Below are 27,622 nucleotides of genomic sequence, written 5' to 3'. Positions count from 1 at the left end.
TTGATCCATGTTCTCATAGACTTCAGTGGAAACTTCTTTTTGCAACTGGCGGAGTCCACATCTGCTGGTCCTTCGAGAAAAAACAGGTTTCAGGCCCCTGAAGTCAAAATGTCCACAGTCTATGATCAAAGCAACATCTTCACAAGTTTATTTGTAGTTTGTGCAGTACTCGTGTTTGGAGCTAAACTGTGACATCAGTTAGTAAAAGTAGGTTAATGCAAAAAAAATTTAAAAAATACTAAATATTCAAAGCTTCAAGCTTAGCTTGTTTTCCAGAGCTTGACTAACCACTTATGTCATAACAAATTATATGGGGAGAAATTATTTGGTGCTGCTGCTCTGACACTTTAACTGCTCTGCATGTCAGGTCAGGCCAAGCAGAGTAACCTGAGGCTCTGCCAACCAGGAATTCAGTTCATGAATCATGCAGACCCAGGCCTCCAACGTGAAGTCTCTCATTTGTTCCATTTTCGAAAACGGTGGACTGTTAATACCAGGAGCTATTGCGAGAAAAGAGATTCTTCTGCCTTGTTTTGCTTTCAGGAACTACCCCACTTCAGTCGGATTGTGTGAACAGAGAGAAGACTGAGAGCTGGAGTACGGAGGAGAGTGGAGAAATCCACAGCTTGATCTGGGATGTGACCTCACTTCCTGGAGCTCCACACATGGCCTGTGGCTTTTCTCTCTTATCAATGTTGTAAAGTTTTACAGCTCTGACGTCTCGGTGGTCTAAGGTTCACCACACCTTACCTGCTGCTGCTACATGTACCTCTGTGTCCTCTGGATTCCAAATAATTGAAGATTAGTCGCAGTAGAGCTCAGGAGTGACGTTCAGAGCACAAGCAGGTAAGCTGGTTTCATCAGTAACCCATTAAACATGTCAGAATTACTATATTGGAGCTTTAAACACTATTGACACAAGTTTTACACAAGTTTCCAAGATGCAGATTGCAGTTATTTTATGTACGCTGATCAGAGGTGGTGCAATCAAAGTAGCATAAACCTTATATAAAAGTCTGTGAGTAACTCAGGTTTCTCTTTGGTCTTTCAGGCTGTCGAGGGAACTGTTAGGCATGTGCAGGCAAGAGCCCAAAGCTGGGGAGAGAAACTTGTTCTGCAAGGTAATCACTGACACTGCAAAACGGTTGGCTTTTCCGTGCACGCTAATGTCGGTCAGTAATCAAAAAACAATTCATTTAAACGCCTGTCAATCACCCAGGGGTTGTGAATTTCTGTCTTTGCAATGTCAGCACTTTGAAGGACCTTCATTGCACTCGTGTTGGTTTCCATTGGGCTGCACAAAACTTCTTTCTATAGCCGTTCTCAAAGCATAGATACATGGTGCTGGAGAAAGAATAAATAAAAGAATATAAACGCTAAACGAATTAAGTCAAAACAGGGAAACATAACATTAAGCATAACATTACAGCATTATGAACAATATGTTGATTAATTTCTGATGCGCTGTGATGGATGTTTGGTTATTTCAGGTGAGAAATGAGGTCTAAAGGTGTATCCATCCATCTGTCAAAGACAAAAATCAGTTTACAGTGTTTATAATTGTTCATGTATCAATCTACATAAAGAAACTGTCTTTTACATAATTTCTATCACACACTGGATTTACGTGTTTAGGTAGAGAAAACAAATTTCCACATTTTCACCATTTAGAAATAAAGCAGCTGGCTGGAATCCCATGCAATTTCATTTTACTGGTAAATTTGTATGTGACTCACTCCCTAGCCTCACCTTTGATAATCAGCTATCGGCTCTGGCAGCTAAAAGGACACATATCACAGTGAGAAACAGCAGCTAGTCACAGTGATGATACAAAACAAGGCTGTGTACGGAGTAAGCGAGAGAGACATGACCTGTAAGTGTCCAAAAAATATCCACTGACACCATGAGCCTGGTAAAAGCACAGAGGCCCCATAGCGTTTTCCATAAAAAACACTAATGTTGTCAGGTCGGTTGCTGCTGAACAAGTTAAGAGCACTGCTACGCTCGATAAGGCTGATATTAGCATTTCTATAAATTTGCTCTTTAATTAAAACCAACTCTGCATATTTGCCGGATGTGCAACTTGAATGCAAAAAGCTCCTGTTAGAAATGACTTCGGTGTGAACAAGCAGAGATTAACTCCAGCTGTGTCAATACAGAAATTAATCAGTTGTATTGATCATGAACAAAAAAAAAGACTGAATTTCGTTTGAACTGTTTTCTCAAGAAAATTATGAGCATAACCACGTGTTGCATTTTACATCAAAAAACCATCTTCTCCTCAATCAGCGGTCACAGATTCCCAAACTGGCACATCAGACATACCTCAACAATATTCAATACACAGCCTTTAGTGCACAAATCCAAAAAGTAACGAGTGGAAATGTTCATTTACTGAAGAAGGAAAACATGGCCGTTAGCTCGGGAAGTAGGATTAAAAACTAACCTCCATCAATCTACGACAAAAGTTGCAGACTCATAGATGCCAGTCCCCTAAATGTGCCAGACTTTTCAAGATCCGTGAATGATTCCCTTGGAAAATGGTGAAAATGTTGAAAAGCCCAATGTTAAAGAAAGTGTAAAAACCAATTCCGGATCTTCAGCCAGGATTTATTGGGTTCTTCCTTGACCAGCACACCATTTTTCCACCAAACTAATTAAGTTGTTGCTATGTCATCTTTATTACAACCAAACAGTCCAAAGTAACATCAAACATTATCCCCTTGGCGGAGGAATTGAACTTTAGTTTTGATGTAAGACGGCTCATACAGTTTCTGTTGCTTAAAAAGTTTTTTTGTTATCTCCTCATAATCGTTTCGTCGTGTGGGCTCATTCTCCTCACTGAGGGCGTTCTGAAACCAGGACTGGCACATTCAGTATAATAGTGCCTAAATTATAATGTTTTTTTCTCTGCTTTGTTTGTTACTAATATATTTCTACACCTTAATTGATATTTAATCTCATCATTAAAAAGAAAAGAAAACACAAAGTACACAGTTTGTCCCATTTGGTGATTTCGATTCCTCACATAGAGCCAGGAAAGTGAGGAGGGAGTGACTACACAAACCCGCACAGACACACACATACACACACACACACAGCTCTCCACTGCACTGCCTGAGCTGAGATCTCTGCTGCTCCTCATTCTCCTCAGGTCAAAAAGTATTTTCTGTGAAAGCTGCACCTCCCACCAGCCGGTCATCATGTATAATCCAACAAAAGGTGAGTGATCTGCAGGTAATGACACCTCTGTGACTCAGCTTTCTCTAGCCTCCTCAGACGGGCTCTGTTTTCACTTTCACATTGTCTGTGAAATGCTCTCAGACGCCCTGTGAACACTCTAGGAATCAGAATTGGGCACACAGTGATTATAAGTGGCTCCAGACTCTGATACTTTGGTCGGTTTAGCTCATTCTTTTTTTGTGGTGGTATCATCATTATGTCTGTATTAACTTCTTCCAGTGACTTTGTTGCGACCAATGCTGCAGCTAGGGTCCATATTTACCTTTAGTCTTTGTAACTTGAATTGGAAATTTGGAAAGTATTGTGGTTTTAGTGAAATAAGTGATATCTATCTGTATTTGTTATCTGACATCGGTTTATTTCTTGAACCCGGTGCTCCTTGTTGTCAGACTGGTTAATCAACACCTTCATTTGTTGTTGTTTTCACTATACACACACACACACACACACACACACACACACACACACAAATATACTCACACAGCTGATTGGAGTCTCATTACAGTTTCCACAGGCTCCTATGGGCTGTATTACATTTTGTTTTATCCCACATTACATTGATGTTCAAAAACAAAGGTTGGATGACACCACACATCTGCAGGATGCAGACAGAAAGGAGACTGGAAAGAAGCAGCTGTGAAGACACATCAGAACATTTCTATGGGAGCAATGTATGCAGCTATTCTATCAAATTTAATGAATCCTTAGATACAAATAAAGTGTGTGTGGGGGGGGAGTTTAATTTTTATTTCCAATTAGAATCACAATCATTCGCCTCATGTTGCTGTAGCGATGAAATAAAAGTAAAAGCGTCAACTCTGTCATTGAAAACTTTGAAAATCAAGAAGTCTTTGCTAGTTATGTATTTATATAGTGTGATTAAACTGTCTTTATAAATAAAGTATCTTTGGTTAGAAACAAAGGGGACAGATTGGAAGTCTGGAACTAAAACAATTTCACTGATCTGTTGCTCTTTATTTTGTTTTTTCCCGTGTGGTTCAGTCTTATGTCCCTGTTGAGATCCTGTAATGTTGACTCTGGTTTTCCAGTGATCTGATTGGCCATTGGGCTGTTGACCGACTTTCACCTGGCACGTTAAGTGTGCTGCAAGAAGGGATTCAGCTTTGTAGGAGCGAGAAACCACAACTAAACTTGAAGTTGCAATAGCGCTTCGTAGTACAGGCCTCTGATGGGGGTGGGCTGGTAAAGAGAGGATGGGAGGCAGATGCACAGGTGGGTGTGGGGAATCAATGGAGAGGGCTGGGATCACTGCAGGGCGGAGGGAGTGGCAGGATCTGAAATGACATGAAGATTATTGGAGAGGCAAAGTAAACAGACACTGACAGACTGAATGACTAAATTGCAGCCTTGGCAGTTAATACTATACAGAAAAGCGTATATTTAGAACACAGAATAAGCTCCACTCTCGCTTTGTGAAAAATGTGAATGCCCATGGAAAGTTTATGCTGAGAACATATTCACTCGTGCAAATGTTCCCCTTATTAACGGCTGAATGAACACCTGTCATGTACCTGCGCTATGATTATGCTAAACTGGGGAAAAACACGTTTTCAGTTCATCAGGAACATTGTCTGTAATAATTAATCCTGCGAGCGTCTCTACTGGAGATCCTGTTTTCTCAGGTTTAATGTGCACTCATGTTTGACGCCCCATATCGAACAGGTGTGCCAATAATTCTCTCAGCTTAAGCTCACTGAGGAGGTTATTGAGGAAGGAGTTTGCCCTGAATGAAGGCTTCGGTTAAATATATGTGAACATTTTAAAATGACACCATGTTGTTTTTCTCTCTCCTGAACTTGCAGATGACATTTTTGCGTACGCCCTCTCCAAGACCCTAACGAAGGTTTCATCGCCTGCAACCGTGGGACTCTACTCTTCATGTCAGAACCGAATCAACATGATCCTCCGGCAAATGGAAGGTGGGTGAACCGTGTGTCTGACCGTGTGCCTCCCAGCATGTTGTCGTTTCATGTGCTGGATGATTCGCACATTGACAATCGACAATCAAAAACATATAAAAATTCCTGGATCAGCCCCTTTCTTTCAGATCCAAAGCTAAATCGAATGGGTTCTTTCGTGGCTCATTCATCATTTCAACCGAGCTTGGTTACATATCCATTAAGTAGTTTTTACATAATCCTGTTGATAATCAAACCAACCAGAAAAAACAAGGATTGAGGTCAGAACATCCTTGACCTAGCCCATAACAACTCACCTATTCAGAGACATCAGAACACGTAGTCACCTTGTACATTCGAATATCTTTGGATTTAAACATAACAGGTTTTATTTCATATGTGCCGTACATGACATTGAACAGGCTGAATGGAACATGTGCAGCTGCAGCAACGGGCTCAAAGAGAAAAGTTTAAGGTTGTCTATTTGTTCCCCCGAAGGTCTAACACTACAGGGTTGCTGTAATGATTTCTTTTTAAACCTTGGCAGACAATATTCCAGATGTTGGAACCGACTTGATGGTCACATCATAATCTTCAGGCTGATGTTTTCCCTGAAGCAGATTGTGGTTTAAGTGACAAGCCTCACAACATGTTGTTTAAAATGTTGTTTAACATGTTGTGAGATTTATCTGCCTTGATTTGTATCTTTTATCCCAACATGCACATATGTTTTCCCTCAGTGTTCATGGACGAGGAGGCGGTGAAGATGGAAAATGAACACAAAGGAAAACCTCGCTCGGCTAAACCGTCAATCACAGGCTTCTTTGGACTCATCGTCCGACTGCTCTTCTACAGGCCTGTTTGGACCAAGACCAACCAGCAGCTCCATAACATCCGGTTCATTTATGTAGATTTCAGTGCCTGGCACTTCGCAGGCAGTGACCTGCTTTGGGCCGGGCTAGCCATACGACTGTTCGAGGCCATGCAGATAAACTTTGGGAAATTACAGCTTGCACTCTACCGTGTGGCTCAACATGATGAAGAGGAGGAATTAAAGAAGAAGGTTTGTGAATCCTCTTACCTTTTTATTCTGCGACCAAAGACAGAATCTACGGTCACAGCCAAGTGCTAACATCAGCATGCTAACATGCTAACAAAGTAGCCTACTTAGGTGGAGCTATTGGTAAGTGGTACTGAGAAGCAAAGTCAAGGTTAAAGGTTATTCGGTCATTGGTCATAAGGGAAAGTGCTGTATGCTATGACAACTGGATCTGTTGAGTTAGGTACATCACTGTTAAAGTTTCACGCATGTGGCTTGTTGATGCCACAGAGATTTAAGATGGATATAGAACACATATTTTGGAGAAAGGAAAATTTTGCCTTATTGATGGTTCCTGATGAATGGTCAGAAAATCACAGGTACAATTTACAATATGTCAGGAATGATATATCATGAAATATCATTTCATTTTTTTATCTTACAATTTAAACAGCTTATTTTGACGGAGGTAAAGTCAGGGATCAACAAATTCATTCAGTTTTTTTGTCTGGGTATCTGGTTTGTACAAAACTTCATGGCCAACAAATAATTGTCAAGATATTTCAATCAGTGAACTACCAACCAACAAACCAATCAGCATTATCAACTCCTTTACTAAATACATGCCTGTGGTGTGTAACCTGCTTCTCGTTCTGTTTTGTTTGTGCAAAAATTTGAAGATTGTGGAGAATGGTTCGAACAACTGGAGGTCCAAGAAGATCTGCTGCTGCCCTTTGTGGTGTCTCATTCTGGTCCTTCTTGTGGTACCAGTCATCACCCTGGTATTCCTTTTGATATTTGGTCTTCTCAATCCAGCTGAGCCAGATGGGGATGAGAATAAAGAAAAGAATGAGGTGGATATGCTAGAGGGCCTGATCATTGCTATAGTGGGAGTCCCAGCAGCAAGTGCAGTCAGATTCACCTTTCTAATGGTTAAGAACCTCATTGCCAACCAGGAACGGAACATTAACAAGGGGATGGACAACAAGCAGGTGAGCAACCAACTTGGTTTCATGAATGAGGTGAGAAAGGAAATGTGGTTCCTGTGTCGCTTCATCCAGTTTGTGGAGTTATTTGAGAGGAGAAGGATTCGAGTGGTGCTGAAGATCACCAATCTGGACCGCTGCGCGCCAAAGAAAATTGTGGCGGTTCTGGATGCCATCAACATTCTGCTCTCAGACGAGGAGAGTCCGTTTATTTCTATCCTGGCAGTGGACCCAGATATTCTTGTGCAGAAAGTGAACTTTGCAGACGACTGTTTCAGCGAAGAGGACAGAGCTCATGCGTTGTTGAACCGCATAGTTACTCTGGCCTTCACTATCCCACCACTGTGCGCTGATTCAAAGCACAGTTTATATTACAGCCTCATTGGCAATTCAAAAATCCCTGAGGAGATGAGCGCGGAGAAAGATAATCAGAGAACAGGGGAGCCCAAAAACAAATCTTCCTCAGATGTAACAGAAGTACTTATTCAGCTGGAAGAGTTAAAGTCACTAACCGATACAACTACAGCAGAATTGGATGTAAATGAAGAGGAAGTAGAGACACTGTTGAGGAGCATCCTCACCAGCAATAAAAGAAATATAGACCAGTACATGTCAGATGATGCCATGTCCATGAGGAGGGTGATCAACTCCATTCGCGTGACCGTGATCATCATGATAGCCTTGAAAAAACAGCTTCCTCAACCAGGGAACATTGCGGCATGGGTGGTCTTAGCCAATCAGTGGCCCTGCCGCCTGAGCTGGATCATCCAGTGCGCGGAAGATGCTGAGCAAAGAGCAGCTATTGATTGTAAATGCTCGAACGACACGGACGACTCAAAGACCTTGTGGGAAGTCTTCAGAGAGTCCAAGGCAGAGCTCTACGTGATGAGTGCACAGATCGAGGACCTCCTCGAGCAGGACGGAGATCCTGAGATGTTTGAAAGGTTTCTCACGGTAGATTTCCAGTTCACCGTAAAGGACTTGAAGACATTTGAAGGGGTGACGGTGAACCTGGATCACACAATCAAGAAGGAGCTGGCTCAGATGAGAGGGACGTCCAGGCTGAAGGATTCTGGTTGGATGAGGGACCTGGCTCCTCTACCAATCACAACTATTATCAATATGGATACAGAGGGTGTATGCAAAGAGGTAAGACCTTTTTTTTAAAGTTACAATCGGCACAATTTCAGTCCTGGGTAGTTTGAGCGGATTTTATTTCAGTAATACAACAGGAAAACAACTGCTGTGCCAAACAAAGACATGTTTTGACGAAGAAGTCGGTCAATAATCAACCTTTTCCCATCAAGCCATGAGCATTTTTCTACACAACTGTGTAGACGAGCGGTTGGAGTCATGCCGCCCGGCGCCTGCAGCTCTTCATCGAACAGCTCAATGTGGCTGCTGCTTCTCAATGTCTCAATTTCTCCCTGTAAAATGTAATAGTCACCCACTGTTAAAAACAGAGAAGTCTGTTTTCACACTAACCTTAGTGGCATATGAATAGAACTTCCAGAGGTGGCTTCACATTAAAAGCCACCGGAATAGCTGTTAACTCAATACAGTTCCACAGTAATAGACTTAAAGAGGTTACAAAATATTAGATACCTGCGTAGTTCCCTGTGTATTCCCCCTGCATGAATAGTTTATTACATATCAGCACAGGAACACCAGCAGACTTCCCCATTAACAACTATTTAACTATGACTTGTTATTTATTCAGAGTAATGTGTTTTGTGTTGCTGCAAATCAAAATCAGATGCAACAGAAGGTGATTATTTAAGTTCAATTCATTCATTTCATTTTGTAACAGGAAGTTAATTTACAATCATTTAAATGTGTTTTCTTTCCCCTAGTTGGAGAGGATGAAATACCCCAGCAAGTATATTGATAAAGTGGAGAGCAATGGCCTCAATGGTATGGCACTGCTCTTTGGTAACACAGACGACCTCAAAGACCTCCTAGACATGACCTATGGAGAATGGGCGACTTTCAGACTGCACTTCCTGAGTTCAGCATCACACCTCCGAGCTCAGAACAAGAACCTGCTGCCGGCCCCCCCTCATCCTCAAAACCAGCTCCTGAGATTCAAAGCACATAAGCACCATCATTACTCGTCCAGTGCCAGTCTGGCTGGCAGCTCTATGTAGGAAGTAAGTCGGCTGTACATAAAATCACAATCTGCATTGGAACCATTAGCGACAAATACCATGAAAATATATATTTGATAAATGTTTGTGTTACAGATGAATGATTAAAGGTTTATTATCTGTTTCCTGCCAAGGTTATATGAGAAGATCCTGACCGCTCTCATGTCTCAGTCTATGGTGTCAGTGGTAAATGTGAAACTATAGCCAGCAGGTAAATATTGTATATTAGAATAGCATAAAGACTAGGAGTAGGTCAGGGAATACTGATACTCTATGATGTGTGGAATAACGCCTGTGTCAGCGCCGCAGGTTGATCCGACTGCACCCATTGTCATTCTGCTTCAGATTAATTGTATTTCTGCAGTCATTCAAAATGATCATGGGCAACACGAAGCCCAAGATGCCACATTTGCACACGGAAAGAGGATCACTGTCATTAAAATAGATGCCCCCCTCCCTGAAATATATAGAGCACCACTTTGCTTAACTTCTCAATCTGTTAATGGCTGTATATGTGTCAAACCAGCTTTGTCAAACTGTCTACATGCCCCCCCCACTGAAACCCATGGAGGGATTTCAGCTCATCACTCCCTGTGTTCTCAACAGGAGCATGATGAGCTACCGAGCCTTGATGACTCAATAAATTGCTTTTAGATTTCATTTGTTAAATCCTGGTATTGTGCTCATATTCCATCACTGTCACACTGTTATGGCTTATTGTGACATGTGAATAGAATGGAGCTGTTGTTTATTTTGTTAGTAAAACTTTGAATACTGTGACATATCAAAATGGCTGCTGTGAAAAGAGCCTTTTATGAGACACTGTGTACTTTTACTTGTTTTAGTTTTACGTCTTTGTGAGAAGAATAGCTAGCAAACAGAAAGGGATGTGGAATTTAAGCTGTGAAGCTGTCAGCTCTTTATGAGATGAAACTCAGACTCTTGCTTAACCACTTAAGTTCTGTTTAAGTGTAAAATCGCATATTTCATGACTTCCATACTTGGAAATAAATCTTTTTTAGTCCATTAACAATTCACAGAATGATGTAGTTCACTTTGAGGATGAAAAAGAGGCTCGCTCATGCAAACGACTCCGACACGAGGGTAGTTTTTATGTCTTTTATTCTTGTTTTAAAAAGTTTATGGGTTTCATTCCATATGTACTGTAACTTTACTGTGCAATCTGAAAAGAGTTTGTAGGTGCTTGATGTTCGTACGCTCATAAACGCTTGCCAAAAGTTTTAAAAACCTAAATTAAAGTGGGAGAAAGTTTAGGACGAGGACATCACCATGATTCAGAGTCACAGGAGGCCTCATTTTCCGAGCCTGAAAGGACACGGACACAATTTAGTTGGTTCTTTCATCAACTGAAATCCATTGTGATGTGTTCAGGCAACGTTTATTGATCATTCAACAGAAAAACAAACACTGTATATTTCCTGCAATGAATTGTAATTCTCCATTTCATGCCAAAATTAAAATGTAAACTCTGACATGTGAAATATGCAAAACCGTAATAAAAATGCTTATCTAAACAAATATATTTTTTGTTGTAGGCAACTTTTTTAAAGCGCATTTTCCTGTCTGCAAACAATTTGCTGATTCATTCATGATATTTTACCATCAAAGCGTTCACATGTTAATTAATAAGCAGAAGGTTAATTTTGTCGGTTTCGCTTTGAACCGTTTCCCTGCAGAAATTTGGCTAAATATAACAGTGGCAAACTCCAAGCATTCACAGTACAAGCAATAACATTACACTGAGCATACAGTCCAAACAACAGGTCACCTTAAAAGATTACTTTGTTTCCTTATCTCATATTTTCTCCCAATGTACTCTTTGTAAATATTAAGATTATGGGACGATTGGACGAATTAACAACCATAGACTAATTATTTGAATAAAATAAGTACCGATGGATTATTTATCTGTCACAACAGACTGATAAATGGCAAGAAGCAAACAGTTAAAATCATTACATAGAAACATATATATATATATCCAGGTGTGGAATAATTGACACTTAATTTTTTGCAGATGAGTCTTGACACAAATTTATGTTCTTTTCTTGCAACATTATTTAACTTCGATATCAGGGAGAAGAGACACCACAGTGGTTGTGGTGAAAAGTTGCGTAAACATCTTCTTTCAGTCGATCTAAATAAGACAGCTAGACTCAGGCATGAGTATTTGCATTTTAAGACACAGTTCATATATTCAAGGTAATTATAATGCAAGCTTCAAATTCAATAAAAAGTTCTAGACAGAGCTGCAGTAAATTAAAGTCGCTTTTCTTGGACAGGAGAGGAAACAAAATGTGAACACTTAAGTCTAGGAATGTATAAAAAAAAATGAAATAACAGGACGAACAAAACATCTGCTAACAGACACATTTACCACCCTGGTGTATTTTTATATGTCCATATTTTTTAATGGATCCCTGATTTACATGTTTCATATTGATATACTAGTGTAATGCCAGGCTCTCGTGTTGTAAGGCAGCAGGTATTTTATTACCACAGGCACAGCAGGACTATAGTCACCCTACTTTCAAGGTCATCTGCCGGACGCAGCTCACTTGCGTCCCAACGACTCTGCGAGCTTCTTGAGCCTTTTCTTCAGCTCCAGAGGAAACTTCTCGTAGCACTTTTTACAGACAGGCTTCATGTCAAACTCAACAAACTTATTTCTGCAAAGGAAAAACAACACACCATGTAAACGCAAAATATTTATTCAATGACTTGTCTCTGGCATACATTAACCTTTCCAGATCTGCCCCCCACCTGCATAGTTCTTTATCTAAATATTATTACCACAGCAGGTTAGAATTTATTCAGAGTCATCATCTCCTCACTTTGAATTATATTATAATTAAAGCCATACTTTTAGTAGGTAATTCACCATCTTATCATCTTGACTTATAATGGGATCCATTGAAATTATCCTTATTATAGCTTTGCCCTTTACAGCAATGTAGCAATTGCTTATCACATTTTTAAAAAGTCTTGATGGAAGCTTAAGCTTCTCATAAGCAGCAATCGGGAAAAACTTGTGTTTAATATACGGCTATAGTTCCGAGATTTATACCAATAAAACATATCAAGAGTCCTGGTTTGACCTAAGAAAATAAAGAATGATATGAGGCAGCACTGTCAAGGGAGAGAACAAGGAGCAGCACAGAAAAAAAGAGGAAGACAGAGATAACACCAACCAACGGACGGAGTGGCGCATCGTAAAGAATAATAACTCTACAGACACACAGCAGGTTTTTTCTTGCGGTCTTTGGCATCACGCTCACGTCGAGCCAGGCGGCGCTTCAGCTCCTCGGGCATGCGCTCATAGCAGTGCTTGCACACTGGCCTCAGGTCAATTTCAACAAACTTATCTCTGAATTACCGTAGACGCAGCAAGTGAAGCATGAAAGAGGAGAAATTGGAGGAAAAGGGTGGTGGGGGGGCAGGAAAGGGAGAGGAGTCAAAGAGGGAGGGGTCGTAGGAGCCAGGTGTTAGGTCAGGACACGGAAAGTGGGAGTGTTACATAGAACTGTGACTCTGTTCGGACCTGGTTTTAACATCAGTTCTGAGGTGGGTTCAGATCACAAGTGGTCACATGACACACATTTAGGATGCATTGGAATGTCAGGTTTGATTACACAAACTTAACGCTGACCACTTGTGATCTCTCAGGACAGATGTTATTACCAGGTCTGAGAGAATCAGCTGTTAGTATTATACACAAGATGTTAGTAAAGAGGCTGTTAATGAGCACCACCTACCTGAGAGTGAGTTTGGTGTTGCAGGTGGAGCAGGAGAAACAACTGACACACCAGGCCTTGTTCAGGGCAGACACCACTGTGGAGGAGAACGAAGAAGAATCCCAAAACGGTTGGTATCTTCAAGCAACATTCTGTCCTCATTACTATTAAACTCTGTACTAGATATGAGCTTTATTATATTTATACTCACCATCGCCCTCAATCACACGGTTGCAGTGATAGCACACATCGCCGAAGAGCTTAATAGAAAAACAAGGAGATTAGGGGTTCAGCCAGCAAACACAACATGTATTTGGTGAGGCGATAAGATGCTATTAGTTGTGTACTCTGTTTTTCTGGGACTTTACCCACGTCATCATGTCTGTCATGTGCTTGAAGCCATTATTATCTCTGGGCCTTTTTCTTACCTGGTTATAATGAGTCTCGCAGTACGCCAACCCCTTTCTCTCATAGTGGCGATGGCCAAGGAAAGGTTTCTCACACTTGGCGCACACAAAATGCTGTGGACAAAAACAAAAGGTTGCTGAAGGCAAGAAGGGAGACTCCTAATAAAGGCATGTGAAACTGACTCAGGTGTGTGTGGGGGGGGGGGCAACACACAACGTGAGCAATGCTACCTTTCTAATGCCCGCTAAATTAAAGTTCATGAAGTAGTTGGTCGCTAATTTAATTCCAGCTAATGACCGTTTTTCAGAATGAATCCGACTTCTATACACTTTTGATAGTGTTTTTTTTTTAGCAGTTTAAAATCCAGCAGCCTGCAGGCAGACAGACGAACACACAATTTGTTCTGCTGTGCTCTGCCTCAGGAGAAACAATCTTTTTTACAAGCGCTCACATCTCTCCGACTGCCTCAAATCAAATTAGCTCATTTACAGTGTTTCGGTTTTAAAGTGGTTAATTTAATGAATTCATTTTCCTGTGCATAAGTAATGGTAACTGAATGTGAAATTCATAATAGATTCTTATTCTACTTTTGTCCCAAGGCAACATTGTACATAATACGAAATGTAAAAAGATGGCCGTTATGACATTTGTCCACTTTTATTCATCCGTCAGGAGTCCCTCAAAAGCCCATTTCCTGTCGTCCAGCTGTTGTGCAGAACAATTTTCACAGAGACATGTGCTAAGTTTTGCATGAATTAATAGCACATCATTTTGTTAATCATTCTTAATTATTCTATTAGCTTTTTGTGTTTAATGGCCCATTATGTGCAACTCTGGGAATCTGGACACCTCAAGTTGGAAGCTGAATGCAAAGATTATGTCTGCATGAGTAACACTTTCAATTTTCTGTGCAATCCAATTACTGAAAAAAAATAAACTTACAAGGCTTATCTTTATTTCTCACAAACAAATGCTAAACCGTGAACACATGATTGGTATGCAAGTGTGGCCTTTACGCTTTCTTTAGGAGGGACAAACGCGTAGGCCTCAAAATAACAAGCAGGAATATAAGCATATAAACATGACTCTGAAAATGCAGGAATGCAACAATATACCCACTAATATTAATAAATAGTCTGAGTTCTTGTTCACAAACCTCCACATGCCACTGCTTGCCCATAGCATTGACAACACGCCCCTCGATGGGTCTCCTGCAGGCACCACAGATTGGTACACCCATCTTGTCGTGGCAGGGCAAACAGTAAAGCTCTCCCTTTAGTTCCCTGGCATCTGAAGTCAATTCCTTCCTGTGGACAGAGAAAAGGTAAAACATAAATAAAAGAAAACTGTCTTTGAAGTCGCTATTATGAGTTTTATTCATACACGATGAAGACGCAGACGAAAGGTGTCGACTTGGAGAGACAGAGACATTCAAGAGCTTCTGGTGATACTGGCCGACTCCTTTGTCGATGAATTGTAATTAATTTTGATCTTCACAGCGAAATTTGTTTGCCCCTGCATGCTGCACCACTCCTTGCCTTAATGCTCCGGGAGATTTCAGTGTTGTTGGGAACATGTCTGACCAGAGAATCTCCTGCTGCATTGTTCAAATGTGAAAGGCAAACTCCAGGGAAAGTCTGGACCCTTTTGAGCGGCTATTCCCTCGAGTTGGGATTTTCTGTTCAAAATAATGAGGTGCAATGTTAAGACTGACCCACAGTTGTTGCAGTTGAAGTGGTCCGGATGATAAGGATCATTCTTAAAGATCAGTGGCTGCTCCTCTATGATAGAATGGCACTTCTGGCAGATGTACTTGCCGAGGCCACGGGCTTTCTCACGGTTATGGCACGGGCGACAGAGGTGCCTGAAATAGAGGAGAATAAAGTTTAGTGGTCTGCAGGCTCAGTCACAGCTGCTCCAAACTCCAACATATTCGCTAGGAAGGAGCAGTGAGTGAGTCACTGGGCCCATTGTGTGCGTAACCACATCTTCCACAGGCTGTCACAGTCTTATATTAAGTCTGTAATAAGATGGGATACTTGCCTGCCAGCATTTTTGACAAATCCCACGTCTGCAAGCACCGCCTGGCAAATGTCACAGCAGAAGCAGTCTGGGTGCCAACTATTGTTCATGGCCTTAATGACACGACCGATGATGAACTCCCCTGAGGGAAACCACAAGTGAGAGGTCATCTTAAGGAAAGTATAAGTTTGTCTTTTCCAATATTGCCTGAGCTAGAAGCTTTTCTTCTTTTATTACTGTATAGCAGTCAATAATGTGCACTCCATCACATAGGAGTCCTGCAGTTACTATAATGCACTGCAGTGCTTTCTATAGTGTTCTCAAAGTGACACTTGAATGGTGAATGCATTTTAATTGTCCATTTAATTTAATCAGAGCATGCGTCCCTCGAGCTGTATTTAAATTAATCTTACATGGCACTAAAAGGTATCTTGGGCGATCTAAATGCAAGTGGGAGGTTCTAAGTGAAAGTGTTTAAATGCTTGAGGTTCATTGAGGACACATTTGAAGCTGATCTCACAAACAAAATATGAAGGTCAGGGATCCTTAGATAGACATACGCACCGTGGTGCAGTGGTATAGAGAGGAGGAGGTGCTGTGAATGCTTTGTTATAAAGTGCTTTGTTCTGAAATGTCTGTGATATCTCCAGATACTGTACATCTCTATGCTCTTTATCAGGGACCGACCGAAAAGTTTGGCAGACCACCGTATTAATCGTATTATATCTGCCAATGCCAGACAAGGTAACAACTTCATATGAATCTGTGCCAAATCCCAAAAGGCCAAAACAAGCCTCTTCTGTCTTTATAAGTGGGAAAGTCATATTTTCCTGTGTGGCTCCAGTCGCCATATAATAAAATCAAATGTACACATAGTCTGACTGTGATGTGACTGTGATGTGACTTCAGTGTGACAGGAGTCTAGTTCAATTAACATTCATATTAAAACCTAACTAATGTATTTAAGACAATAATAATAAAAACAATAATAATAATATTCAAGGCCTAGAATTCAGATTATTGAATTTATACTTTGTTTTACACCCTGCTAAAATGACACTATGAGAAACTGTAACACTCACCACACTGGTTACAGCAAGGAGCAAAGAGGATCTGGAAGTCATGTTCACAGTATTTCCTTCCTTCAAACTGGGAGGAGAAGAAGGTTAAGATACATTCACAGAAAACAAGCTCTGTATAATAGTGCAGCGGAAAAATCGTTACCACTCGCACCACCGCTCATCATTGGGAAATGAATTATGGTGATGGCTGCAGTTTATCTGAGTGCACTACCTCATAGAAGAGTCCCTCTGGAAACTGCTGGAAGCACTGGGCACACACAAAGCAGTGCTCGTGGTACAGCTCCCCATTACTGTTGACGATCTTCTCTGTCGGAGCGAAGCCACTCTTACATCGCTCGCAGGCCGCATTGGCCAGGGCATTAGCGATGCTGTTGCAAGAGACAAGAAAAATACCTATTAGTGCATTTACTTCCCCCAGAGCCCCGGTGACAAATTACTGGGATGCGAGGCTGGACCAGTGTTCATCATTTCACACATCACTCCCACACGAGCAGCTGAGCTCCTTTCAGCTGCCGTCAGCTCAGGGAATACAAATGATGTGTGCATCAGTTGGGGAACTTGCTCAACACTTACTCACAGCACAGTCATTGCCTAATATGGTCAAGATGTGGAGGTACTGAAGCCAAGCTGAGAATGTGCAGCCTTTCCTCCTTACACATATATAAACAATAGAGCTATGACAATCAAATTGATTCACTCCCTCTTAATTGACAGAAAATTGATCACCAATTATAACGATAATTGATTATCGGCAAACATTGGTTCCAAACAACTGGTAGAAGCCTTTCGAATGGAATGATTTACTGATTATCTTTGTATCTTAATACTTTTGCAGATTTTAGAATATCCATTTGATTGTATTAAGACTCGGGTAAACCCGATTGCAGCTTACATTGTTCTCTGGCAAAGAAACTGATTAAACTATTCTAGATAGAAAAATATTATGCTTATTAGTTGATCATGGAAACTGTTGCAGCCCTTATACACCCATAGAGACACACAAATTAAGTCACCAATTACCTATTACATTAGTTATATGCATATTAACCAAGTTAATTCCTCAGCGACAATTGACCTCATTATTATCATTACTCCAGTTTAGGCTTCCTCTTGAACATAAATATGTATAAAGTGACATTATATATTGAATTTAACAAACCAAACCAAACGTAATATGAAGATAGTTCAGTTATGACATAAGTCTTTAATTAACTTACTTTAATTAAGTTCAGGGACGGTTGATTATGGCAAAAAGTTTTCATTTAAACTTAATTTTATCTAAAGTTAGAGCTAACTAGCATGCTAACCCAACAGTTAGGTCCAGTTACGTTAATGTTGATTAAACCAACAATAACCAATCAACAGTGAACAAACGCTTGGATTTGTGCTATGAACCTAAATATATATCGTGACTAACATATTCTTAAGTACTTAAAAACCTGGGTATTTAGAAGCATGGAGGTAGCGGTGAGCTAACTGTGCTCCAATGCTTTCGTTGGCAAGCTAACGCACCGTTAGCTTTAGCTTGAGAGACTCCGAAGCTAACGGACCATCGGCCTGAAGTTGTTTACGTCTTCCTGAGCGGAACTGAGGGATCACACATTACCTGCCCGTCATTCCTGCGACCCCCAGCATCCCCTCTGAGCGCCGCGGTCTTCAGTTCCAGTGTGGATGCGGTGACACGAACAGTTGAAGCTAATTCCTCCCGCTGAACTACCAAAGTTTTTCCGGGTTGCTTCAAGGGGCTCGTCCTGCTCCTCGTCCCCTCCCAGAGCTGCCCGCGAGCCGGTAGGGGGCGGCGGCTCCGACCCGCCCACAAGGGGAGAGTCTGCGGAGGAGAAGCAGCAGCAGCCAGGGGAACCCAGTGAGGGTTTTAAACAGCTTCATCATAACTTTGTGTTTTTGTTCGGCTCAAATAAAGGTAGCTTTGTTCTTTACAAGAAAACTTCAAACATTTGTCTTTACTTAGATATTGCACTTTCCAGCCATCCTGGGCGTTTATAATTGTTTTATCCATGTTGTTTTACATCTTTCTTTTCTGTTTTTGTGCATTTTTCTGATTCAAATCATTCATTTAATTTTCTAAACATTTTCTTAAAGGTGCAGTTTGTGGAATTAAGGGACATCTAGTGGTGAAGTTGCAGGTTGCAGCTGAACACTCCTGACAGAGAACCCTTGGTAGCATTGAGTTGTCGTAAAAACTCTAAAGGTTTTTAGTTTGTCCAGTCTGGGCTACTGTAAAACACATGGAGCCCATCCTTATTTAAGTATTTAAATATAACCGTAAAATGTTCAATTTTGCATAAAATTATTATTAATAACCACCTGTCTTGAAACAAATTAAATTTCCATCCGCCTTGATTGAACTTTATGTTAAATGCTAATTAGCAAATGTTCACACTTGAGATTGTGACCAAGATGAACTTACTGTTAGCATAGTATTGTTAGCATTTAGCTCAAATCCCCACTGGGCCAAAGTACAACCTCACAGCCTCCAGCACGTCTTGTTTTAGCATGAGGCATTAATCTCTTGTGCAAACACACTAATCTGAAGGTTTACAGGGCAACATTTCAAAGAGGGTGTCTAAACGCAATTAATTTCTGATGGTTAATTTGATGTTCTCCACTCCCCAAAACTGTTTGCGTGACTGTTTTACTAAATCCCACTAAATGCTTTCTTGCTCAACTTGTGAAGCATCTTAGAAAGAGAGGTCAAACAGGGCAAATTCAGCTCAGCTCTTTGGAACATTACAACAGCTAACTAAAGTGTCAGCGCTGTCTATATAGTTAAAACACAGACAACATATTCAAACTATTTTTTATTTGGCTATGAACTTCACTTAACTATTACATATCTTTGGGAAAGTACAAGAGTTTACCTTCCAATAAATCTCAGTACAATTCAGCCCTGTTAAGCTACAATAAAAACAACCCACTGTCACTGCGCACTTAAGAAAAACTGCAGCCCTTACTCAGCCTATAGTTGAATATTACAATAATCATCTATAAGCACTGAACGCAAATGCAGTTAATATTAAACAGCAAACGTTATGTTTTTTTTATGAATACACAATAAAACATCCTGTAAGTCAATAAAGGTCTATGTTCATTGCCAGGCCTTGATGACCTTCAGGAACAGAAAACATAAAATGAAGACATGATCATGGTTAGAATAAAGGTCAACTGAAGAAATTGTGTGATTGGCTTTTTTTTTTTTTGATAAACATTTTTAAACAATAAACATATCAACCCTGTGAAAAATATGAACATATCCACAAGGAACATTCTTGATAAGTCCACCTTAAGACACGTTCCAGCGACTATTCTTCAGCCTATCGCTACAAAACAATAGTGAGATATAAATATAAGACTCTTACACATTTCTGCAAAACTTTAATTTACGACATTCAGCTGCCACACCATCCTGTCCTCAGGGCTGCACAATTACCCAATTTAAGCCACTATCTTCCCATTTTACCAATGGCATTAGAATTGCTGCCACATCCAAATAAGAAATGGAATTTCCTGATGACACTTTATGTTTTTAGGAATGAGGACAAAACTTGAAGTACCACAATTGATTTATGTTAAATCTGTCCCCTTATTTTAGGCCAGCAAACTGTTTGAGAGACCTGCTAAAAAATGATTGCATTAGTATTAATCATATACACAGTTGGTAGATGTACGTGTAATCGGGTTTACATTACCAGATTAGAATGAGCAAGTCAAAATAGCCCAAACTGCTCAGATTAGATTGAAATTGAATGAATTATGTTACCACTTGCCAAAAACATGTCATGAATTTTGAATTCTGTCTCCATTTTAAAGTCATCTGCTCCAACCCTGGTCATAATTTGTCGTAATCGTGCAGCCCTGTGCTGGCTTTTGAATCATCAATCATTGTATAATAATACATTTAAACTAAATTCACATACAGTGAAAGAGTTTTAGTATTTTTTGTCAACTGTCTTAGTTCTGTTTACAAACAGAATAATGATGAATCAAATCCTGTAAAATTACACAAGCTTTGCAGAAAATATCTTTCTTAGTTGGTCTACAGCCTGTTAGCCGGGTGAATGATTGTGCTGTCAAGTCGGTTTGGTTTATCCCTTTCACATTAGTTTTCCATTTTAGTGCGTCATCTCATAATTTAGTTTAGACTCTGACGAAAGTTAATTAAATACCAAAGGTTGGCAGATTTACTTACAGAATTTAACAGCCTAATGACATTGTAGCTCATCTTGTGCTGTTCATTAGAGTAAAAGTGCTTTAGTAATATTTGGTAAATATACAAATATATATATTTATATAAAGTTGGCCATTCAAAATTCTCCCTCCCATCGCACTTTGACACTGATTTTTACTACTACAAAAGTAACACCACTCTCATAAACACACACGTTACATATATATATAAACGTGTATATACACACACTCGCACACACACACAAACAAAGTCACCGAAGAGCATCACCTTAACAGTGTCCTTAGAAAAAAGGAGATGGAATTGTCTAAAGTCCGGTTGACATGAAATCCGAGGACGGAGAAGGAGACAGTTCTGTTGCTCTTAATAAGATGCAGTGACTCAGAAACCCAGTCAAAGACAAGACAATCAACTGTGATGGAAACAAAAAAACATGGATTTAACATGGAACGTATATGTGCCATTTCTTCCTGACCGTGATCAACCACCTCGATAACAAGCTTCACACATAACTGTGCCTTTACAATGAAATGTTTCGCATTCGTTTACAGTCACAATGTATCAGTACTTGGGTTTTAAAGTGTCAGAAATTAAACAAGAAAAATTAAAAAACCTTCTATGAAAGCTATTTTAACTAAATCTCAACAAAAATATTAGCTTATACCGGTGATCGTCCACATCTAACGCACTGCACAGCCTTTCACCGCCAGAATGTTTTCAAAGCCTCCAAAATGCGATATAGATAAAAAACATTTTCAATTCTGTGCCAATGACATTTTTAATTAATGTAAAGTTTCAGATATCAATGAAAGGGATTTATGCCTGCACGTCATTTGTCAGTATAGAATAATAACTTAGAAACAGAACCTAATAACATTCCGGAGTTCCATGTAAAGTGTTGCCCCTAAATTCTCCTGAGACTCCAAACATAACCAAATCTGCAGGGTTTCAGAGCCCTTTAAAAAATGGCTAAGAAAACAAGATGCTAAATGAGTGACAAGACAAATAAATGTAGAGATAAATATACATATAAATAGAAACATTTTATAAATGGAACAAAATGGTGCTGTTGAAAAAAATTAACATATGTTTGATCTCATCAAACCTAAGATAGATATGTGATATTTCTTAATGTAGTTGTACAGGAGAAGCAGTATGGATGGTGTCAGAAGTTGTAGAAAGACGAGGACACGCATCACAAACGCACACATACACTCACTCATAACCTCATTCAAACCTAAACTTCTTCGAGAGCTCTACCAGGTCGGCATCACGTCTGGGGACCAGACACGACCCAGATGCTTTGACACCTCCCAGTGGATATCATCCAACGCATAGCGGTGATCTGGGACCAGAACCTCCTCCATGATGGATAGCTGCGTCAGTCTGTCTCCGCACATCTTGACAAACTCCACGAAGGCGCTGCAGGACACTTCACACTCTCCCAAGCCGATGGCTGACAGCTGCGTGCAGCGCTGGGCGATGCGGATCAGCTCCTCATCCAGCGGCCGCAGCCCGTTGGCGCACACCACCAGCTCGACCAGACGCGGGCAGTTGAGCCCGACTCTGCCCAGCACGTCTTTGCTGACAGAGCGGCCGAAGTACAAATGTGTGACGGGGATTTCTTCGCAGAAGAAAGGGCCGAACTCGTTCTCATAGAGAAAGAAGTACATGACCAGATTGAATTTAGGAGAGTGACGCACCATGGCGTCCCAGCTGCTCTTCTTGATGGTGTGGAACTGCTGGCCAGGATTCTCACTAACCACGTCGATGCGAAGGTGCTCGAGGTGAACGTGTCTCTCCGAGGACAGGGCGATGAGGAGTTCGTCACTCAACAAATGGTAGTTGAGAGCCAGCTCTCTCAAGCCGTGGCATTGATCAGCCACACACAGGATGCCTGGGTTGGAGACACACGTAAATCAGTAGGCTACAGATCTACTCACAGTTTAGGGCTGAGCACAGGAAAAGATGGAACTACCCTGACACAATATTTCTCTCTGTAGGTTTAATATTTAGGAAGGCAGATCTGTTTAAACAGGCATATAAACCCCCTAAACTATATAATATATATTTAGAAAATCATATCTATATATCTCCTACCTCCATTAAGCCAAATTAAGCCTTGAAAGATAATGAGGATGCTTTAATATTCCTTTTACTTCACCATTCCCTCTTAAGTACCAATTAGTCATTATCCAAGTACATTAACTTTCACAATGCTTATCAGCGCTTCTATTGTTGAATACCTGCAGGGGAAACGTGAGGGCAACTGCTCATTTTCAGCAATCTGAGTGTGTCACTGTTGTTGGCCACCAGCACTTTGAGGGAGGGGTCATCCACCGGTGTGTCGTCAATCTTCAGGGACGACAGGGATTTGGAGTTGACAAAAACCACCGTTAGCGCTGAGATGAAGTGAGACTGGTGAAAAAGGGATAAAGAGACAGACAGACACAGTAATTAATCCTTCTTTCATCAGCTTCATTCCAAGATGGCTGAGTAGAATGCTTTTTCATTCCTATGAAACAAGTTTTGGTGTGAATAAGGGCTATATAAATAAAATCTGATTGATTTAATTGAATGCTTTTAGTTGATTAAGCTCAAAATCTTTAGTTATAGACTTCCTCACAAGCATCTTAAGCTGCTTTCTGACAAATACTGACATGTTTCTTGACCTTTTGCAGAAGGGCTGTACGTGAGACAGGAAAAGGTCCATGTCAGTTGCACCGGACATTGCAGAAAACCTATCCTGCAAGCCCCCTCAGACCCAATATTCTGGATATTTACTGCAGTTAATGACGGAAAACAGCTTCAAACTAGTTCTTATCTGTAAACTGTTGCATTGTTTCCCCACCGCAGGATATAACGATTCTAAACTAGAAACAGTAGAGGCACAGAAATAACGTATATATCTTGCTGCGGCTTACTTTGGGCAGCTCCATGAAACTGGGCCTGGCTGTGGAGATGAGCCCCAGTGTTTTTAAAGAACAGTTCACGAGCTGAGAGAGGATGTTGCACGCTGCCTCCGCCGACTCTCTGCTGCTGTCCACCTTAACGACATGGAGAGAGAAATGTGAAAACCAGGTGACACTTTAATTTGAACAGAACATAAGAATTTCACTTCCCTCACCCCACACTGCTTCCTCTCCTTTTCACTTTCCAATTCGTACCTTGAAGCTGACATACTGCAGGTGCTTGGAGTGCCTTTTGATTATCTGTTTGATGAGGTCTGGGTGTGTGGCCTTCAGGTACGAGCTGGCTGGCTGGTTTAACTCAAACTCAAAGCACCGCCACAGCTCTGGCATGTGAAAAGCCTGGTTCCAGCCTCGACACACCTATGTTGACATGGGTCAAATCAAGATGTAAACCAGTTGGTTAAGCTTAAAAAGCATTCAGAGATTATTCAAAACAATAAAATCAATAACATTCTTTGTAAGTTAAATTAAAACAATCCCTAAGCAAGCTGACAAAATGCTTTTCCCAGGCGAGAGCAGAATCCTTAAATTTAAGATCAGTACTGTCTGATTTGAAAATCTTGTTAATGGACTAATTCTACTGGGTCAATGCATCACATTAAGCCGACTTGTCACTTATTAGTAGTATTAGTATTAATGATGTGTTGCAAAGGAATGAGATGAACTAAAAGATCTATCAATAATACATGAGTAAAGATTGTGTGACTTTCCGCAAACAAATCTCCAGAAAAGAAGAAAATCACAAGACCTGTCATGAGAATTTGCCTGCACACATTACAGAGTTTTCTGAGTCAGCTGAGTATGAAAAAAGGTAAACAAGAGGGAGACTCAGTATCCAAAAAGGAGAAAATATGAATAGCTACGCAACACATACAAGCCTCAAAACTCTATTTTTGTAATTTCAACTTTCTCTTCTGGGGTGCAGCAGAGTTTCACTTAATGTTTTGGCTTGAAGGTGACGTTTTTAAGTGTCTCTTTTTAACTGAGTTTAAAGTTGTGCTTTCTCTATTTTAAACACGAAAATACTGTTCATACAAGGTAGCAATAGTCATGTAAAAGCTCTTAGTTGTAATATTTTATATATAAGATCAGATAAATGTTGAAAAAACACATCAACATCAGTGTCATGTGTAAAATAACAAGGTTGTCTTGTGTGTAATCTCGGTAAAATCAATTGTAATGAATGGTGCCTTTGTACAAACTGAGCGGGTGAGTAACATTTTCGTAAATCGACTGTTTAATCCAGCTTTGTACTCAGTAGAGCCAAATGTGGAATAAATTAAAGTTGTAATAATACAGATTTTTTTTCAATGGATTGACTGCCTCGTTGTTTTAGCAGGGTTAAATAAAATCCACACGTGACACATGCTACACCATCAAACAGTAATGATAAGCAGCTTATTAAAAAACATGAGAATGATTCTTTCTGGTTTGTTCCATGTCTCATCCACTAATATGGAGGAGACGGCTTTATACTGTACAGGACCTACACTTCAGCCGGCCTCTAGGTAAGTGACTGATGGGCCATACTGCGTTGGTACCTGAGACGCGTAGGCTCTGTCCAGGAGGGGCAGGTACTTGAAGATGTGAAGCAAGATCTCCTGAGGCAGACACTCGCATCGGGAAGTCTCCTCCTCCGAAGCCTCCTCCTCCGAAGCCTCCTCCCTCGTCTGCTTGCAGGGTCGTTTAAGAGACTCCTGAGACCCACCGCTGGGGCCGCCTCCCTCCTCCTGCTCATCCCCCTGGAGAACTCGCTTCATCCTGGGTAAACAGCAGAGTTTGTGCAGTGAATCTTCGTTAAAAAACTTGACATAGAGAAGGTATTAGTGAAATTAGACATGGATGAAAAGCTGTTTTCATTAACAGTTATTCAATGCATTATTAATAAGGTCTTAAATGTATTTCATAAGGATAATACAATAGTATTGTAGCAACTCCTAATATTAAACTCTTTCAATTTTTGTTAAATGCCTTAATGACAATTTAACAAATTTTAAACTGTCACTCAGTTTAGTAACAGACAAAGGTACATTTGTTTTGTTTAAATAATGAGGTTTAGAATAATACATGATGTGCGAAATTGTTGTGTATTTGATAGCTTTAAATAATGACAATAACAAACGAGCCAATCAAATATAAAATATATCTGTACAACACATTATGGAAAGTATCTTATACCACGACATGGTGTTTGCTATAGTCACAGTATAGAGTAATGCATCTGTTTTGCAGTTCACACTAAGTTAACTTTAACTTTCTATCTGGTTCTTTTAGGCCATCGTTGGAGAATTTAGAGGATTTGATGGGAGAAAAAAATATACAAATGTCTAGTATTTTATTTTGCAATGATCTAAAAACTTCAGATTCATATTCTGACAACTCAGAAGAAACCAGAACCTCTACTGGATGATCCATGTTTTTATTTTTCATTGCAGACACAGGGAGTACCAGCTCAAATGTGTAAAGTTACACAAGCACAGTGACAGGTACTTGTGGAGGGGACACGCCCCCTCCTCCGCAAACATGAACTTCTCCTCCGGCCGCAAACTGCGCACGTTTTCAGTTTAAGTGGAGCATCCGTCAAAACAAGTGCGTTAGCTTAGCCCAACCCAGCCTCTTAGCTAACAGCTCAACAAACAAGTTATAGTGACTGTGAAGTGGACACGTGGACATGTCTGTGTTCAGTCTCCCGCTCACAGAGCTCAGCAGTAGAGGAGCCGGCCCCTACCTGCCTGTCTGCCTGCCGCACTCGTCGGATGTTTGTTGCAGAAGTCGATCGCTCAGCCGGGGCCGACACAAGAAAAGTGCGTTTTAGCTCGTGCACCGATCAAACACATTGGACCATAGGACTCTGCGGTGCGAGGAGGGGTTTGCGCCCAGTGACCACCAGCAGAGAGATGGAGCTGCTCGCAGTCCGCTGCTGTTTGAGGAGCCTGGCCCTCTTCTCTGCTCTGGACTCTGCTGCTGCTGCTGGTTGGGCTGTCAGAGGAAAGATGGCGTCCGTGTTGTTGCTGTTGTTGTGAATGCGAGTGGGCTGGCCTGCCGTTCCACTGCCCTGCCGGCAGGGGGCGTTGGGGGCGGGTCACTCTGTAAACTTTCAGCTTCGAACACATGTATGGAGGATAAATATATTAAAAAAGAAAAAAATTAAGTTTTATATTTTACATTTTAAGAATAAAGTAAAAAACGTAGAGTCGAACTGTTAAGAATAAAGTCGAACAACATGAAAGCCGATTATAAAAAAATGTACATGTCGAAAATTGGCGCCATATTAGAGATTTTGATAATAAAGTAACATGAAACTAATAAAGTCGTAATTCAATGAGAGAAAGTAATATCTACTGAAGAAAGTCGTCATTTAGTTCTAAAAAAGCCATAATATTACAATACAAAAGTCGTTTTTTAATGAGAAAGTTAAATTAGCTGGAATCAAGTCATAATATTGAAAAAATCAAGTCACAATAAGGATAAAGCCATCATCTAATTGTATAAGGTCATATTATATTAGGAAGTATAGTAATTTAGAGTAACTTAATTTAATAAGAAAATGAGTCGTAATTTCAAGAATACAATTCTTTCTTAATGAGCCAAACGAATAATTAAAAAAATAACTATCAAGGAGAACCTATGCTCACAGTAGTCCCACTCCTTCTGGATCCAAAATCTTTATTACTTATCTCATTGTTTCTTGAAACACACAGATGTTACCAACCAAGTTTAGGGCCACACATGCACAGTGCACAACAAGTGAAAATATCCAATTATCATGCTCCAATAATAAAGACAACAATAATGGCTGCAGAGCGTATGGAAGGATAAATAAAGCGATTCTGATTCTGATGAAG

The 27,622-nt window shown here is 40.4% G+C and overlaps 3 protein-coding genes across 8 annotated transcripts; 1 reads left to right on the top strand and 2 right to left on the bottom strand.

The window, feature by feature from the left end:
• Positions 1-380: 380 nt before the first annotated feature.
• Positions 381-10,875, top strand: nkpd1 (NTPase, KAP family P-loop domain containing 1). Of its 4 annotated transcripts, XM_053423988.1 has the most exons (7): positions 381-846; positions 1,052-1,121; positions 3,155-3,222; positions 5,067-5,183; positions 5,903-6,225; positions 6,882-8,336; positions 9,041-10,875. In XM_053423988.1, the coding sequence occupies exons 3-7, from the start codon at positions 3,204-3,206 to the stop codon at positions 9,332-9,334; spliced, it is 2,208 nt and encodes a 735-aa protein (XP_053279963.1). In that variant the 5' UTR covers positions 381-846; positions 1,052-1,121; positions 3,155-3,203; the 3' UTR covers positions 9,335-10,875. The 4 variants fall into 4 exon arrangements, with proteins under 4 accessions (XP_053279963.1, XP_053279956.1, XP_053279948.1 ...); XM_053423981.1 differs by lacking the exons at positions 381-846; positions 1,052-1,121 and having other exon boundaries at positions 3,077-3,222; positions 9,041-9,337; positions 9,469-10,875; XM_053423973.1 differs by lacking the exons at positions 381-846; positions 1,052-1,121 and having other exon boundaries at positions 3,077-3,222.
• Positions 10,712-18,378, bottom strand: LOC128441885 (LIM and senescent cell antigen-like-containing domain protein 1). 2 transcript variants are annotated; one of them, XM_053424008.1, is made up of 10 exons: positions 18,208-18,376; positions 16,813-16,969; positions 16,602-16,668; positions 15,541-15,661; positions 15,212-15,361; positions 14,654-14,804; positions 13,518-13,610; positions 13,301-13,349; positions 13,111-13,186; positions 10,712-12,024 (listed from the first exon to the last, which is right to left on the bottom strand). In XM_053424008.1, the coding sequence occupies exons 1-10, from the start codon at positions 18,234-18,236 to the stop codon at positions 11,910-11,912; spliced, it is 1,008 nt and encodes a 335-aa protein (XP_053279983.1). In that variant the 5' UTR covers positions 18,237-18,376; the 3' UTR covers positions 10,712-11,909. The 2 variants fall into 2 exon arrangements, with proteins under 2 accessions (XP_053279983.1, XP_053279989.1); XM_053424014.1 differs by lacking the exon at positions 10,712-12,024 and adding an exon at positions 12,035-12,722 and having other exon boundaries at positions 18,208-18,378.
• Positions 18,379-19,407: 1,029 nt separating this feature from the next.
• LOC128441844 (F-box/LRR-repeat protein 3) lies at positions 19,408-26,802 on the bottom strand. Of its 2 annotated transcripts, none has more exons than XM_053423957.1 (6): positions 26,506-26,802; positions 25,319-25,538; positions 23,973-24,137; positions 23,730-23,852; positions 23,052-23,223; positions 19,408-22,702 (listed from the first exon to the last, which is right to left on the bottom strand). In XM_053423957.1, exons 2-6 carry the CDS (start codon positions 25,535-25,537, stop codon positions 22,062-22,064), a joined length of 1,320 nt encoding a protein of 439 aa, XP_053279932.1. In that variant the 5' UTR covers position 25,538; positions 26,506-26,802; the 3' UTR covers positions 19,408-22,061. The 2 variants fall into 2 exon arrangements, with proteins under 2 accessions (XP_053279932.1, XP_053279937.1); XM_053423962.1 differs by having other exon boundaries at positions 26,510-26,802.
• Between the last annotated feature and the right edge of the window lie 820 nt (positions 26,803-27,622).

This window comes from Pleuronectes platessa, chromosome 1 (assembly GCF_947347685.1).
Source record: "Pleuronectes platessa chromosome 1, fPlePla1.1, whole genome shotgun sequence".
Lineage (NCBI taxonomy): Eukaryota > Metazoa > Chordata > Actinopteri > Pleuronectiformes > Pleuronectidae > Pleuronectes > Pleuronectes platessa.
This window is presented reverse-complemented; position numbering and strand designations above follow the sequence as displayed.